This window comes from Sitophilus oryzae, unplaced genomic scaffold, assembly GCF_002938485.1.
Source record: "Sitophilus oryzae breed Bouriz unplaced genomic scaffold, Soryzae_2.0 scaffold_864_pilon_pilon, whole genome shotgun sequence".
Taxonomy (NCBI): domain Eukaryota; kingdom Metazoa; phylum Arthropoda; class Insecta; order Coleoptera; family Curculionidae; genus Sitophilus; species Sitophilus oryzae.
Window position 1 is genome coordinate 1,080,678 of NW_022147488.1, and position 14,770 is coordinate 1,095,447.

A 14,770-nucleotide genomic window follows, 5' to 3' on the forward strand; every position below is an offset into this window, starting at 1 on the left:
AAACGAAATTCTGCCGTTAAGACTCTGGATGACGCACTGCAACCAAAATATAATAGTATTCTTATCGACAGCATTAAATGTACACTAAAAAGGCACGCTTCTTTGTATGGATGTATTAGGGGATGCTATAATCTGCTTGCATCTAATTTTGATGATCAGAGAAAGGCAAAAATCATTCAATATAAAAGTAAGTTTGAGAAAACTTGGCCTTTTGCTCGTTCTGATGTTTCTAAACAGTTTGAATCTAATAATATAAATATGCTTATTCTAACTGAATATTTAAAGGTATTTAAGGCATATCTGGCAAAGGAAACCAAAGCTGCTGCAAATCTTTTAGAACGTAAGAAAGATGATACTTTCGCGTATCAAATCTTGTTAGAGACTGTTTTTTGTACGATTGTATTATTCAATAGATTAGAAATCGATAAAATTGCAACACTACCTTATCAGATATTTAAAGAAGCTAGTTTTGAGAACACCAGATCTGAGGGAAGTGATAGGTTAACTGATCAAGTATTGTCGAGGAGTTTAAAGAAAGTAGTACTACAGGAAGGAGACGTACGTATTTTATTTACATCTGAACTTGAAAATCAAATAAAACTTCTTATAAGTTTGAGAGCGAATCATGTGTCAGATCGTTCGAACCATTATTTATTTTCTGAACTTAACTCGGATGACGCAATTTTTGGATATGACGTAGTTGAGAAACATCTAAAAACATCAGGAGTACCGAATACAAATGTAATGATTTTGCCAAGTTTACAAGAATCGATTGTAGATCTTATGCACATTCTACACATGGGTGCTACCGAGATTAATCATTTGTTATCCACTATGGGGCTTATTATTGATGATAATGATGACTATGAAATTAACGACGTTTTTGGAATTGCTAAAATAGCCAAAATTCTTGGTGGTATTGAACAGGATCAAGGCGACATGTTCTTGGGAAAATCTTTAAATGATATACAAGTCAATGTAGAGGAAAATCTATTAGCTAGTAATGATGAAACATCTGAAAGATCTGACGACGATGCCAATAAAGCCACCTCAACATCTGCGAATATCCAAAATATTGACACTAATAAAAAGAAAATTCAGAGGACTTATGAAACTTGTCAAACATCTGACAATGATATTAATGATACCAATCTGGATGTTAAAGATACAAATGTGAATATTAAAGATACCAATGTGAATATTAAAGATACCAATGTGGATGTTAAAGATGTGAATGTAGATGCATCGTCATCCAAAGATGTTCGGAAAATAATTACTAATAAAAAGAGAATTAAAAAGAGGAGGTTGGTACCCTGGAGTGAAATGCAAAAAAGATTGACTCAAGAATTTTTTAGCCAGCATATTGTCAATAGAAAACCACCTAAGAGGAGCGAATGTGAATTGTTAAAAATACAGAATCCAAGTGTTTTTGACAATAAAACTTGGGAGCAGATAAAAGTATACATTCAAAATGTTTATAGTCGAAAATCGCAAATGTTATGGTTAGTTCCAAAGCAAAAGCAATAGTTATAAATAGAGTTTTATCTTGATGCATATCTTGTATGGATGTACTTATTTATATTATTATTAATAATAATTCTAGATGATATTTCTACATATATGCATAAAGTATAGCATGTATATATTTTTAAGTTAATTACTTTTAATGTATAGTACCAAAGAATATTATACTAATAATATACTTTGATAGTACTAAGAATATATATTGAAGTAAAATTAAGTTTAAATAATATAAATATAATAAAAAATATGTTTTTTGTAATTGTTTATTTATTGTTATTATTTTCATATGTTGGGAAGAGATGATTTATAAGTATTTAACTATCTTAGTGCCACAATGTTTCTTTTGAAGAACACTTCAAAATGTCGCAAAAGTCTACAACTAATTTTGTGTAAACACATAACCTCAGTTCCTTGAAAACATTTTTTAATTCGATTTTTTATTTTTAATATAGGTTGATCAAACTAATATAACTTCATTTATTTTAGGGCTGCTAAACTACAATCTGTCTGCTAAATTACAGTCTACCACCGAGAATTCGACATATTGGTCAAAATGCAGTGACATTTTATGCCAAATGCAAATTTTGGACTCCAAGTCAGACCTAGTTGATATAAAGCCAAACATCGACGAAATATCAGTATCGGAAACCTCCATCCAAAAGCCAGATTTAGACACCGATACAAAGATTCCATTGAGTAGTTTAGTTGATGTCGTCACAAAACCAAAACCTAAACGTTCGGTAATACCCATCTCTACATTTTGTTATTTCTGCAAAAAGAAAGTTTTCAATTTTGTTAGACACATAACTACATATCATACAGACAATCCCGAGGTGCAGAAGATAATGTCTCTTCCGTTGAGAGGCAAAATTAAGCTGATAGAAAATCTACGAGAACGTGGAAATCATCTGTTCTACGCTCTGCGTAACTGCGTGACTTCTGTCAAATCAATTAAAAAATTTAATTCGTTGGAATATTTTCGTTGTAAATATTGCCTGCAATACTACAGGCCAGCCTACTTTCAAAGACATATTGCTATGAATCATGTGACGCGCAGTGCTTTCAAGGTAGGTCATAAAGTTTATCATCAAAACATTCTTGTTGGTCATCGGGCCATCGACAGCAACCCTAAAAGTGTTGTTTTTCCTAAAAATTCAATTGACTTTTGTTCTCTAATTGCTCAACGAGATCCTCTCATTTGGAAGTACGGACGGTACTATATGAATCATAATCAAAAAGACGAATTCATTTGTAATCAACAAATGAGACATCTGGCCAGGCTGTTGATAGAAATGCAAAAACGAAATTCTGCAGTTAAAAATTTAAAAGACGCACTTTATCCAAAATACAACGTTATCCTCTTCGACAGCATTAAAGATTCGATAAATGAACATGCAGTTTTATACGGATGTATTATGAGATGCTACGATCTGCTCGCATCTAGTTTTAGTAATCTGAAAAAAGCAGAAATCATTAATTATAAAAGCAAGTTTGACAAGAATTGGCCTTTTGCTCGTTCTTATGTTTGTAAACCGAATGTAACTATGTTAAGTTTGGCTGAAAATGTAAAGCTATTTAAGGAATACCTCTTAAAGGAAACCAAACATGCAATAGATCTTCTCAAAAAGAATAAAACTAATAAATCGGCGTATCAACTCTTGCTGGAGATTGTATTTTGTACGATGGCGCTTTTCAATAGATTAAAAATTGGCGAAATTGCAACATTACCTTATCAATTATTTATTGAAAATAGTTTTGAAAATATTAAGTCCGAGAAATGTAATAAACTCACTGAACAAGTTTTATCTAGGCGTATAAAAAAAGTAACACTAAAGAAAAAAAAATTACGTGTTTTGTTTACATCTGAACTTGAACAATATATAAGACTTCTTTTAAATTTAAGAGCAAATTATGTGTCAGTACCGCCAAACGATTATCTATTTTTTCAACTAGATTCTGAAACTCCAATTTCTGCACACAGTGTAATGGAGAAACATCTAAATAGGTCGGAAATACCGAATACAAATGTGATGGTTTCGTCAAACTTGCAAGAATCTATTGTAAGTCTTATGCACATTCTACATATGAGTACTAGTGATATACGTCGTTTAATGTCGTTGATGGGGCTGGTACCCAGTGATGATGATAATTATCAGAATGACGACTTGCTTAAAATTGCTAATTTAGCCAAAATTCTTACTAAAATCGAACAGGGTGGAGACGACAAGTTTTTAGGAAAGACTTTAAATAATATATCAGTAAATATAGATGAAAGCCTACTACCTAATATTGAAATAAAAAATCTGAGAACAAGGTTAATAAATAAGCTGGCAAATATGAAAAACACCAACACCAAGAAAAAAGGATCAAAGAAAAATAAATAGGATAGCCTTTAGTAAAATGCAAAAAAGATTAGTTTAAGAATTATTAAAAAATGTATTTTTTACCTTATTTATGAAAATAAGTCTAGGGCCTAGGGTATATTATATTTTTAAAAAGCTCATGAAAATTAAATTTTTATCACACAGATTTTTTCTTGAGAAAAGTATTGCAAAAACTTCCCATTAAGTTTATTACAAATCATGGTAATTAATTTTAAGTAAAACATATTATGAGATATGTGTTTTTTTACTTACCCAAACTTTTATTATTATTTTTACATATAGTTCAAACTCAAATTCTTAAGTATTGTAAGAAATTCCCATTAAGTTTATTGCAAATCATGGTAATTAATTTTAAGTAAAACATATTATGAGATTTGTGTTTTTTTATTTACCCAAATTTTTCTTATTATTTTTACATATAGTAAAAACTCAATTTTTTAGTATTGTAAAAACTTCCCATTAAGTTTATTGCAAATCATGGTAATTAATTTTAAGTAAAACATATTATGAGATTGGTGTTTTTTTTACTTACCCAAACTTTTTTTTATTATTTTTACATATAGTTCAAACTCAAATTCTTAAGTATTGTAAAAACATCCCATTAAGTTTTTTGCAAATCATGGTAATTAATTTTAAGTAAAACATATTATGAGATTGGTGTTTTTTTTACTTACCCAAACTTTTTTTATTATTTTTACATATAGTTCAAACTCAAATTGTTAAGTATTGTAAAAACATCCCATTAAGCTTATTGCAAATCATGGTCATTAATTTTAAGTAAAACATATTATGAGATTTGTGTTTTTTTACTTACCAAAACTCATTTTATTATTTTTACATATAGTTCAAACTCAAATTCTTAAGTATTGTAAAAACTTCCCATTAAGTTTATTGGAAATCATGGTAATTAATTTTAAGTAAAACATATGAGATTGGTGTTTTTTTTACTTACCCAAACTTTTTTATTATTTTTTTACATATAGTTCAAATTCAAATTCTTAAGTATTGTAAAAACATCCCATTAAGTTTATTGCCAATCATGGTAATTAATTTTAAGTAAAACATATGAGATTTGTGTTTTTTTACTTACCCAAACTTTTTTTATTTTTTACATATAGTTCAAACTCAAATTCTTTAGTATTACAAAAACATCCCATTAAGTTTATTGCAAATCATGGTAATTAATTTTAAGTAAAACATATTATGAGATTGGTGTTTTTTTTACTTACCCAAACTTTTTTTATTATTTTTACATATAGTTCAAACTCAAATTGTTAAGTATTGTAAAAACATCCCATTAAGCTTATTGCAAATCATGGTCATTAATTTTAAGTAAAACATATTATGAGATTTGTGTTTTTTTTACTTACCCAAACTCTTTATTATTTTTACATATAGTTCAAACTCAAATTCTTAAGTATTGTTAAAACTTCCCATTAAGTTTATTGCAAATCATGGTAATTAATTTTAAGTAAAACATATTATGAGATATGTGTTTTTTTACTTACCCAAACTTTTTTTATTATTTTTACATATAGTTCAAACTCAAATTCTTAAGTATTGTAAGAAATTCCCATTAAGTTTATTGCAAATCATGGTAATTAATTTTAAGTAAAACATATTATGAGATTGGTGTTTTTTTTGCTTACCCAAACTTTTTTTTATTATTTTTACATATAGTTCAAACTCAAATTCTAAGTATTGTAAAAACTTTCCATTAAGTTTATTGCAAATCATGGTAATTAATTTTAAGTAAAACATATTATGAGATTTGTGTTTTTTACTTACCCAAACTTCTTTTATTATTTTTACATATAGTTCCAACTCAAATTCTTAAGTATTGTAAAACTTCCCATTAAGTTTATTGCTAGAATGTTCATGGTAATTAATTTTAAGTAAAACATATGAGATTTGTGTGTTTTTTTATTTACCCAAACTTTTATTATTTTTACATATAGTTCAAACCCAATTTTTTAAGTATTGTAAAAACTTCCCATTAAGTTTATTGCAAATCATGGTAATTAATTATAATTTATTATTTTTAACAGAACGTCAACGGTTTTTGTAGACGTATCTGTTTAAAAAAAATAAAGTGTTCTCGAATAGTTGAATTTAAATATTTTAAATAGTTTTTCTTTTATTCCTTGTATTTTTTTCTTCCGACGATGGAAAGAGATAAACTTCCCGAAACGTTAAGCATTTTTTGTTCGTTAGGCAAATTTTTATATCTGTAAACCTAACTTCTGACAAGTAGTTTCCGTTTGGATCAACGCAGAAGTGTTTACAAAAAATAACTATTTTATTTTGTAGATTTTGTTGCAGTGGCGAAATACCTATATAGGATTTTTTGGAAAGATGAATCCGTCACATAGGTATAGTTATTTTTAATTAATTTTAAGTAAAACATGAGATTTGTGTTTTTTTTAATTACCCAAACCATTTTTTATTATTTTTACATATAGTTCAAACTTGTATATTTTTAGGACTACTAAATTGTGCGAATCTATAACAAAACAACTGGTATCAATTTAACACCGAGACCTCAACAGATGCAATAAAAAGCAATGACAGTTTGTCTCAAATAAAAATTCTGGACATCAGGTCAGTCCTAACTGAAACTCAGCCAAACATCGATGAAATATCAATACCAGAAACATCCATTCATATAGTAGATCTAAGAATTCCATCGAATAGTTTAATTGGTGCAGATTCACAAGAGTTTGATGACAATACCAAATTCAAACTGGAATATTCAACGGAAACCTTTTGTTGTTTTTGCAAATCGAACGTTACGAATTTTGATAGACACATTAATAGACAGCATAGAGACAATCCCGAGGTGCAGGAGATAATGTCTCTTCCATTAGAACACAAACTGAGAGTTATGTTGATAAGAAATCTGCGAGAACGAGGAAATTATTTATTGGACTCCATGAATACATGCACGACGACCGAATTATTTGATCCCAATGAATACTTGGCTTGCCAGTATAGCCTATACTGCGAAGACAGTGTTGTTGATCAGTCATTACCCATCAGCGAACAACTTAAAACTGATATTTTTCCTAAAATGCGACCAGATCTCTGTTCAAAGGTCACCAAGGAAGATACTCTTATCTGCAAATACGGATCCTGGTATCTAGAAAATATTTCTTCAGGTCTCCAAAAGATCTCAACGCTGCGGATGAGAGAACTGGCCAAATTGTTGATGGAGATTCAAGAAAGAAATTCCAATATTAAAGATCTAGAAGATGCTCTTCAACTAAAATACTTCAATTTTATAGTGGACAGCATAAAATATTTAGTAAACAGTTCTAAAATTCTGTATGATTCTATTAAGAAATGTTGTGAACTGATATCACCAGATCTTACTGGTCACAGAAAAAGAGAAGTGGAGAAGATTAAAGAATATTTGAAACTAAATTTTCTTGTAATAGAATTAGTACTTATAAATCTCTTAAATCTAATGGCATTACTATGTTAAATTTGGCAGAAAATATAAGTATTTTTAAAATATATGTTTTAAATGTAGCTAATGAAGCTGTAGAAGTATTAAAAGACAAGAATGGTGATAAAGAGGCATATCAAGCATTATTAGAAACTGTATTTTGTATGATGGTATTCTTCAACAGACTAAAAATCGATGATGTTGCTAAACTACCTTATCAGATATTTAACTAAACAGTTAAATTCACTGATCAAGTTTTAACACATTTAATAGAGTAGTAGTTATAAAAATAAACGAAACTACACAGGTTTATTCAATAACGAATTATATATCCAACCCGTCAAATTCGTTTTTATTTCTCGAAGTAGAGCAAAACGTTCCAGTTTCTGGACATGAAATAGTTGATAAATACTTAGAGAAGTGTGGATTTTCCATTACATCAAGAATATTATCAGCAGAATTGTCAGAATACGTTGCGACTGTCATGCATATTTTACACATGAACTCTGCTGAAGTCGATCAGTTGATATCTTTAACTGGAGTTGTAAATGACCTGTACGATTATGATCCCGACGATGCCCTTAGAGTTGCTAAAATTACCAAATTGGTTACTATAGTTGAAAAAGGTGGAGCCAAATATACAGGAAAAAAATTAGATGAAATAGATATAAATATTGAAGAAAATCTACTCACTGATGATGTTGAAACTGCTGTTCCAGTTAAGATTAAAACCAGAAATGTCAAAAATGTTGACGTTAGTAACATTTCAGAAAAAAAGATAGTAATAGGTAAAAGTGCAAAGAGGAAGAAAGTGGTCAAGATACCTTGGACTGAAATGCAGAGGAGTTTGGCTCAAGAGTTTTTCTTTGATCATGTCATGAAAAAGAAGTCACCCAAGAGAGCAGAAGTCGATTTGTTAAAGCTTAAATATCCAGGTGTTTTCGAAAATAAAACTTTTGAACAGATTAAAGTTTTCGTACAGAATATCTACTGCAATAAGTATCAGCATCTAAACATATTGACTATGAGGAAATAAGTATAAGTAATGTAAGTATAGTAAGATGATGTGGCATGTCATGTTGAACTCTCTTTAAGTATTAGTATACTGGGTTCATGGCCAGGTACAAACTAAATACCAAAGACACAATATTTTTATTATCTTGTCAATAATTATGGAAATAGTTAGATTAATGCTACTACTACACTAAATCTTATACCAGACTTATATTAGGTATCTTATTTGAGATATTCACTCGATTATTTTATAAAATATCTAGGCAATCATTAGAGCACACTTCCAAATATTTAACTGTTAATATCATAATTTCGCATAATTTATACCGAGTGGTGCCTGAAATATGGTCATTATTAGATTAAATTTTATGTACTTCTATAGCTTTTTAAATATAAGGAAATTGCAAATTATATACAGTGCTTTCATTTTAATTTGTCCCACTTTTAAAAGGCTGAAAAATATTTATTTTTTGAGTTAAAAGGTTGAGTGAAAAAAGAAGTTATAGTTTTGTTGTTAGTGTTTTTTGTTAAGTTTTATGCCGTTGAGTCAAAAATTGTATAAACTGTCAACCGTCAAAATTATTGACATAACTTACTTTTTTTTAAATAGTACATCCCAGGGGCGGGAAAGTGAAATAGCCTTTGAAATAGCAAAAGCGGTTCCACCGTTTCCACGGAAATCTCAAATAAAATAGTTCCAGCCCTAGCCACTAGGTGGTAGTGATTAATTTTTAGGTTAAGAAGTTGCTACTAGTTATTGCCAGATGGCGTTAAATCAGAATTTTTTTGTAGTTTCCATACTTTCCAACGGCCATTGTCATATTATTGTCAATTTCTCAAAAAATATTGTCGTTGTCATAGCGCCAATCATAATATTATCAAATAAATGATTATCAAAACGTTTTTCAAACTATAATTTGTTATATGTGTTTAATTAGACAATTCCTTTTGTTTGTGGCCCTAAAAATATAATGTAAGTCTTTTATTTTTGCCATCATTTAAGTACCTATTTAGATTTACTCCATTTACAAAACTTTGGGCGTATTACGTTGCTCTTGTTTTATTATAACAAACGATGTTTAATTCATAGAATTTCACAGATAATTTAAGTATGTAATAAAAAAGGGGGGTACCCATTTAAAATAAGAAAGTTGTTGTCAACTTCCTGTCTTTCCGGAAGTGCCGCCATAGTAAAAATATTTTTAATCGATAGATCTCATTGTAAAACTATGATGTGCAAAAAATCTCCGAGCTAGATGTTGTAGTTCTCTAGAAACTTCTAATGCACAGCCTGGGACACCCTGTATATCAGTTATTGAAATATAACATCATTTTGTATATTTAAAAAATAACCGTCTTTTCAATTGCATAACCCCTAAACTTCCGCCGATACGTCCTCTTCCCGTCCTTCCTCCCCCTACGACCCCCCGTAGACCTCGTCGGCGTCCACGTGCTCCCCTCCAAGGCGCAGGATTTCTCCTCCTCACCCTCCCCAGAACTCCCGGCCGTGCCGCCAGTCGTCTGCAACCCTCCGTAGCGCTCCATCCTGCGCGTCTATCGGCCCCACGTCCCGGTGCTCCTCACCTGCTGCTGGCTGGTACGTGTTTTGGCGCGCCGCGCGACGAACCGAACGATACCGGACCGTAGGTGATGATCGATAAGGGAGACTGGTCGCGAGCCGAGTGGGAAACTCGCTGCGAGCCCACGGTTTGATTTGTTGCGATCCGGAGGACGATGGGTGATGGTGGTGGTGTTTGGTGGGGGTATGGCGGGAAGTGCTGAGACGAAGACTGGACGAAAGACTTTCGAGTATCGGATGACATGAGTGTGGTGGCGGTGTCGCTTTTGCATCTTCTATGTTGATGAGGCTTCGGACGAGAAATGAAATAATGGTGAGCCTATAGATGGACATTTATTTTTAAACTTGTAAATTACATTTGAAGAGTCCATGGTAAAAACATGATAAGCGCTAATTTCTTAATTTTAGGGTTGGTTTTACAATATTATAGTAGGTCTAACTGGTCTCAGCAAAAACTCTGCAGAGAAATAAGCTGTTAAATCCTATGATATAGGGTGAATATGCCAGTGGTCGGACAGTTTTGAAAAAGCTGCCCAAGTAGCATTTGGATGTTATCGAACATCGGGTATACGTCGCGTTCAATATACCCGACGTCGGTCGGGTACCAACGTCGGTTCGACCACCGGACGACACTTATTTGCACCTAAATGGGCAATACAGATTCGGGTCGCCTCGACGTCGGTATCTGACCTAATAGGGAATGTAATTCTACCAATTACCAACGTCATATTACGTTGGATTTTAGGAACTTAAAATTCGTCGCTAAGTTACATCTGGTTTCAAATTCGCTACCAAGAATACATAAAAACCTAACCAAACTACCTAATTACAAATGGATTCATAATCACTCCTCGAATATAAGTATAAGTGCCTACCTAATTTCATATTATAATAATTCTGAATCATTAATCCAGACATCAGTTTCGTCAACGGAAGTCACTTTTTTGATATATCTGATTAAAATACTCCGGAAAACAACGAGCGCCTTCAAAATTAGGTAGATTTAAGAAATAAAAATATCTATAAAAAAGTAACTCGCAAAATATTTTTTTTTATTTTCTAGCTGGTTTAATCATAAAACTGTACTGTGGTTCCCCCCAAACTCAACTTTATCAATATTATTCTACTAGAAATCGGAATGTGAATATAAATTTTAAAAACAAAAAATGATTTTAAAATGGTTGACAATCGGATACTTGTTAAGAATGGCGGATTTCTGTGTCCGACTTAATATGAACTACCAATATACCAATTCCGACCGGGTCTCCAACATTAGTCGTCTCACACGACCGAAGTCATCAAATCGGACGACCGGCAATCGTATTATGACGTATATAATTCCAACGTACGCAACGTAAAATTTGCGATCGGCCGGCAGACGTAGGAGCATCCGTCGTCGGCCACAGAGCATATAATTTTTCGTATTCCTGGTAAACGATTCCCGACGTTGTCTGTTATTGGTCTATGATAGGTCAATTGTTTGTTGTCAAAAAATGTCTGACTGTCGACGGTTCAACGGTTTCGTAGGCGTAACCCATGGCGTAACCTCACTTTGCGTATCAGTGATTTGTGGATTTGTGCAATTATATTTTAGTTTTTGTTTTCACCTTAAAAAAATTGGCAGCCACTTTTTTAAGATAGTATATATACAAAATTTAAAAGAATTGGAACCAGTACCTCACATGTGGGAGGAGGCTGGGGTCTACTGGTTTCCTAAGCTAAAAAAAGAAATTAAGATGCACCAGTGTAATGCAGCATCTCTTCCGGATAACAAGCATTCGTGGGTGGAGGCAAGACATCACTACTACTATTATTATTTTGCAAAACCTTGACCTCTTTCTGTAAAATGTAGATGAATATCTAAATGCCTTTTTAGTGTTTTTAGGCATAATAAAAAAAATTAAGTTTGTTTACAAAAACTGTTTATTAGGTTATGTTCATGATATTCATTAGGCCGCAAATGCAACTTAATGGGTTGTATTTACGGACGTAAATAGAGATACGTAAATTAGGTTATAAATATGAACATAAAATACAACAAAATATAATTGGACGTTACTTTAGGGATTATCAGTGAGACGTATCCTATTGGGACAACGCACAATGCTTCGTCCCATGGACAAAAATCGAAAAAAAAAAAGTTAAAATGTATTAATATCTGAATATGTAATTATATACTTATAGCAATGTTCAACCATCCTGTATATTATTTTTCATAAATAGCGTTTTTTGTTAGCAAATATTTTCACTAAAAATAAATTTTGCGATCACTATCTTATCAGTGAAAGAATAACATAGAGTTAAACGGTACGTACTTAATTGAAAACCACTATGGATATTGTTAAACAAGGAATGTACTTTAAATTTATTTCTAAACAGGTTCGTGATTGTTTAGTTTTGATTTATTTTTTAAGATGATTCTTAAATGGGTATAAAAATTTTACGTTTTCAAACTTCAAAAAGGCATTTAAAAAAAACATATCAAAACATATCGTATTTATTGAATATTTTTGTTGCCATATTCATACACTTTTAATTTTTGTATAGTTCACCTGCGTCTGCTTGCGACGAACTTTATTTTATAATACTTTTCAGATGGAGGAAAATTGATAAGCAATGCCGATCTGGTTAATACTTGGCTTGATCATAAGGACAAGTACTCAAAATTATTTGTATTTCAAAAAATGTGTTCTTTATTAGATATTGATGAACCTTCCAGTCAAATGAGACACCACTTGTGCCTGAAAAAGCCCACTATGTTGGAGCGAAACGTCGCATAAAAATTTTCCAATTTTCAATTTATTATAAAACCTCATACCCAAGAAAAGGAAAAAATAATATATGGATATGGTCTATTAAAGAGGTAACTATTAATATCCGAGCCCCTCATACCAGCAAGAAGAACAGTAACAACGCGAAAAATTAACTTATTAGAAAATGATGTACAGAAATATCTTATATGTGAGGATACTTCATCTACCTGTGATTTGGATACTATAAATTTGGAAGATTCTGTCAGCAGTGATTCTTCTGAATCAGAGTAGTTACGATCTATGCATTTTGTTGTCCTAAAGTAAATTTATAGTATCTTAAGTTTTTTTTTTAATTAAATATAACATTAATGTTTCTTTTTCATTAAAGAAAAACATATTTATCTTATATTAGGCTTATATTGTAGGAATCATGTTCTAATATTATTTCAATTCTTTTTTATCACAGGGATTTATTTGATACTTACACCGTTTTCATACTATAAATTATTATTTCCTTAGATGGAACACAGCTCCAACATTTTTATTATTTATAAGATTTTTTCATAAACGTGGGACTAAGAACATCATCATTTAGTACAATGAGAGTACTCATCATTTGTGTCAAATAAACCTAGTTTGAATAAATTGCCTACTAGAATTTTTAGAATTTAGAATGAGTGGGAGGGGGGTTAATCACTTCGACCTTACAGATCCATTGTGTCCCTCTTAGTAGGTATGGGGGCACCTTAGACAGACAGCCACTTCCGGTCCAGACACCTAATTCCAGGAACCCAATCAGATAAGAACATGTAAAAATACGTTAATAAATAAGAATAAACAGGTTTGAGCCGTGGTGAACCGCTTTAAAACAGAAATAAACAGGTCTAAACAAAAAATGAACAGGTCTGTTTTTTCATAAACGTGGGACTAAGAACATCATCATTTAGTACAATGAGAGTACTCATCATTTGTGTCAAATAAACCTAGTTTGAATAAATTGCCTACTAGAATTTTTAGAATTTAGAATGAGTGGGAGGGGGGTTAATCACTTCGACCTTACAGATCCATTGTGTCCCCCTTTCTTGAATCATAACTCATCATACACTCCCAGGGCTTTGACAAAAGCCAGTATCTGGGACCGTTTGCCTACTATAAAAGAGAAGTTTTGCATTTTTGTTCTCTAGAGCCATATGTTCGAAGCACTGTGCAACGGGTAGACGTCGGGCTAGTTCAAGTATATGTACGTCGTGCAAGCCAACGTGGGAACGACGTTGGGAAATTAATAAAAATGGTACGTTGTTATTTTGTACGTCGACAGATCGTTGAATTTACCGACTCGGATCCAACGACGTCGCTTTTAATAGAAAAGCGACGTCACCGGTCGTATCACCAGCATCCGACCTAAATTTGCATAAAGTCTGACGTCGCTTCAGGTCAGATTTAGTTCGAACTCAGATAGATGCTACTTGGGTGGGTTTGAATTGTTGATTATTTTTTTTTATTAAAGCATCTAGGTCATTTGCTAGCTCAGAATTAGAATTATTAGAGTTAAGCAACTCGCATTTTCATTGGAGGACATCGTCATATTTATTTCAAACCAATAATCAACGAGAATATTCGTATAATTTAACAAAATAACTGTAAACCGCTATAAATACGAATTGTTGGTTAGGTTCAAAAATGTTTCTCTTCAAATTTAAGCGTTAACATTTTCAGGCATTTGCATAAAATTTTGTATTTTTGATGGTATTCCACAAAATTTGCAGGCTATTGAGCAAACAGAAAATGTACAGTGCTTTCATTTTAATTTGTCCCACTTTTAAAGGGCTGTAAAATATTTATTTTTTGAGTTAAAATGTCGAATGAAAAAAGAAATTGTAGTGTTTTTCGTTAAGTTTTATGCCGTTGAGTCAAAAATTATTGTATAAACTGTCAAATGTCAAAATTATTGACATAACTTACTTTTATTTTGGTACACCCTATATATTATGAAATATATCGTGAGATATTTAAAAATACTTTTTTTTTCTGATTACGAAAATATGCCACACTTGCCCTTTCTTTTCAG

At 31.5% G+C, this 14,770-nt stretch overlaps 3 protein-coding genes across 3 annotated transcripts in view; all 3 read left to right on the forward strand.

Annotated features, from left to right (window-relative positions):
• Positions 1-2,196: 2,196 nt before the first annotated feature.
• LOC115890414 lies at positions 2,197-4,425 on the forward strand. Its single transcript, XM_030910644.1, has 2 exons — positions 2,197-2,264; positions 2,324-4,425. Exons 1-2 carry the CDS (start codon positions 2,233-2,235, stop codon positions 3,906-3,908), a joined length of 1,617 nt encoding a protein of 538 aa, XP_030766504.1. The 5' UTR covers positions 2,197-2,232; the 3' UTR covers positions 3,909-4,425.
• A 1,845-nt stretch (positions 4,426-6,270) lies between these two features.
• On the forward strand, positions 6,271-7,613 carry LOC115890448. The gene is made up of 2 exons (XM_030910676.1): positions 6,271-6,280; positions 6,392-7,613. The coding sequence occupies exon 2, from the start codon at positions 6,760-6,762 to the stop codon at positions 7,390-7,392; it is 633 nt and encodes a 210-aa protein (XP_030766536.1). The 5' UTR covers positions 6,271-6,280; positions 6,392-6,759; the 3' UTR covers positions 7,393-7,613.
• Positions 7,614-10,148: 2,535 nt separating this feature from the next.
• Positions 10,149-14,770, forward strand: part of LOC115890425 (gamma-aminobutyric acid type B receptor subunit 1) — a 635,424-nt gene continuing 630,802 nt past the window's right edge. The window contains exon 1 of the mRNA XM_030910650.1: positions 10,149-10,262. Within this exon, the coding sequence (XP_030766510.1) occupies positions 10,227-10,262 (36 nt within the window). The 5' untranslated portion in view covers positions 10,149-10,226. The remainder of the gene's footprint in view (positions 10,263-14,770) is intronic.

Coding starts and splice junctions, on each gene's coding strand:
- LOC115890414 (XM_030910644.1), top strand. CDS start 2,233: ATGTCGTCACAAAACCAAAACCTAAACGTTCG. Junction 2,265..2,323: donor AACCAAAACCTAAACGTTCG/GTAATACCCATC, acceptor CAATTTTGTTAG/ACACATAACTACATATCATA.
- LOC115890448 (XM_030910676.1), top strand. CDS start 6,760: ATGTCTCTTCCATTAGAACACAAACTGAGAGTTATGTTGATAAGAAAT.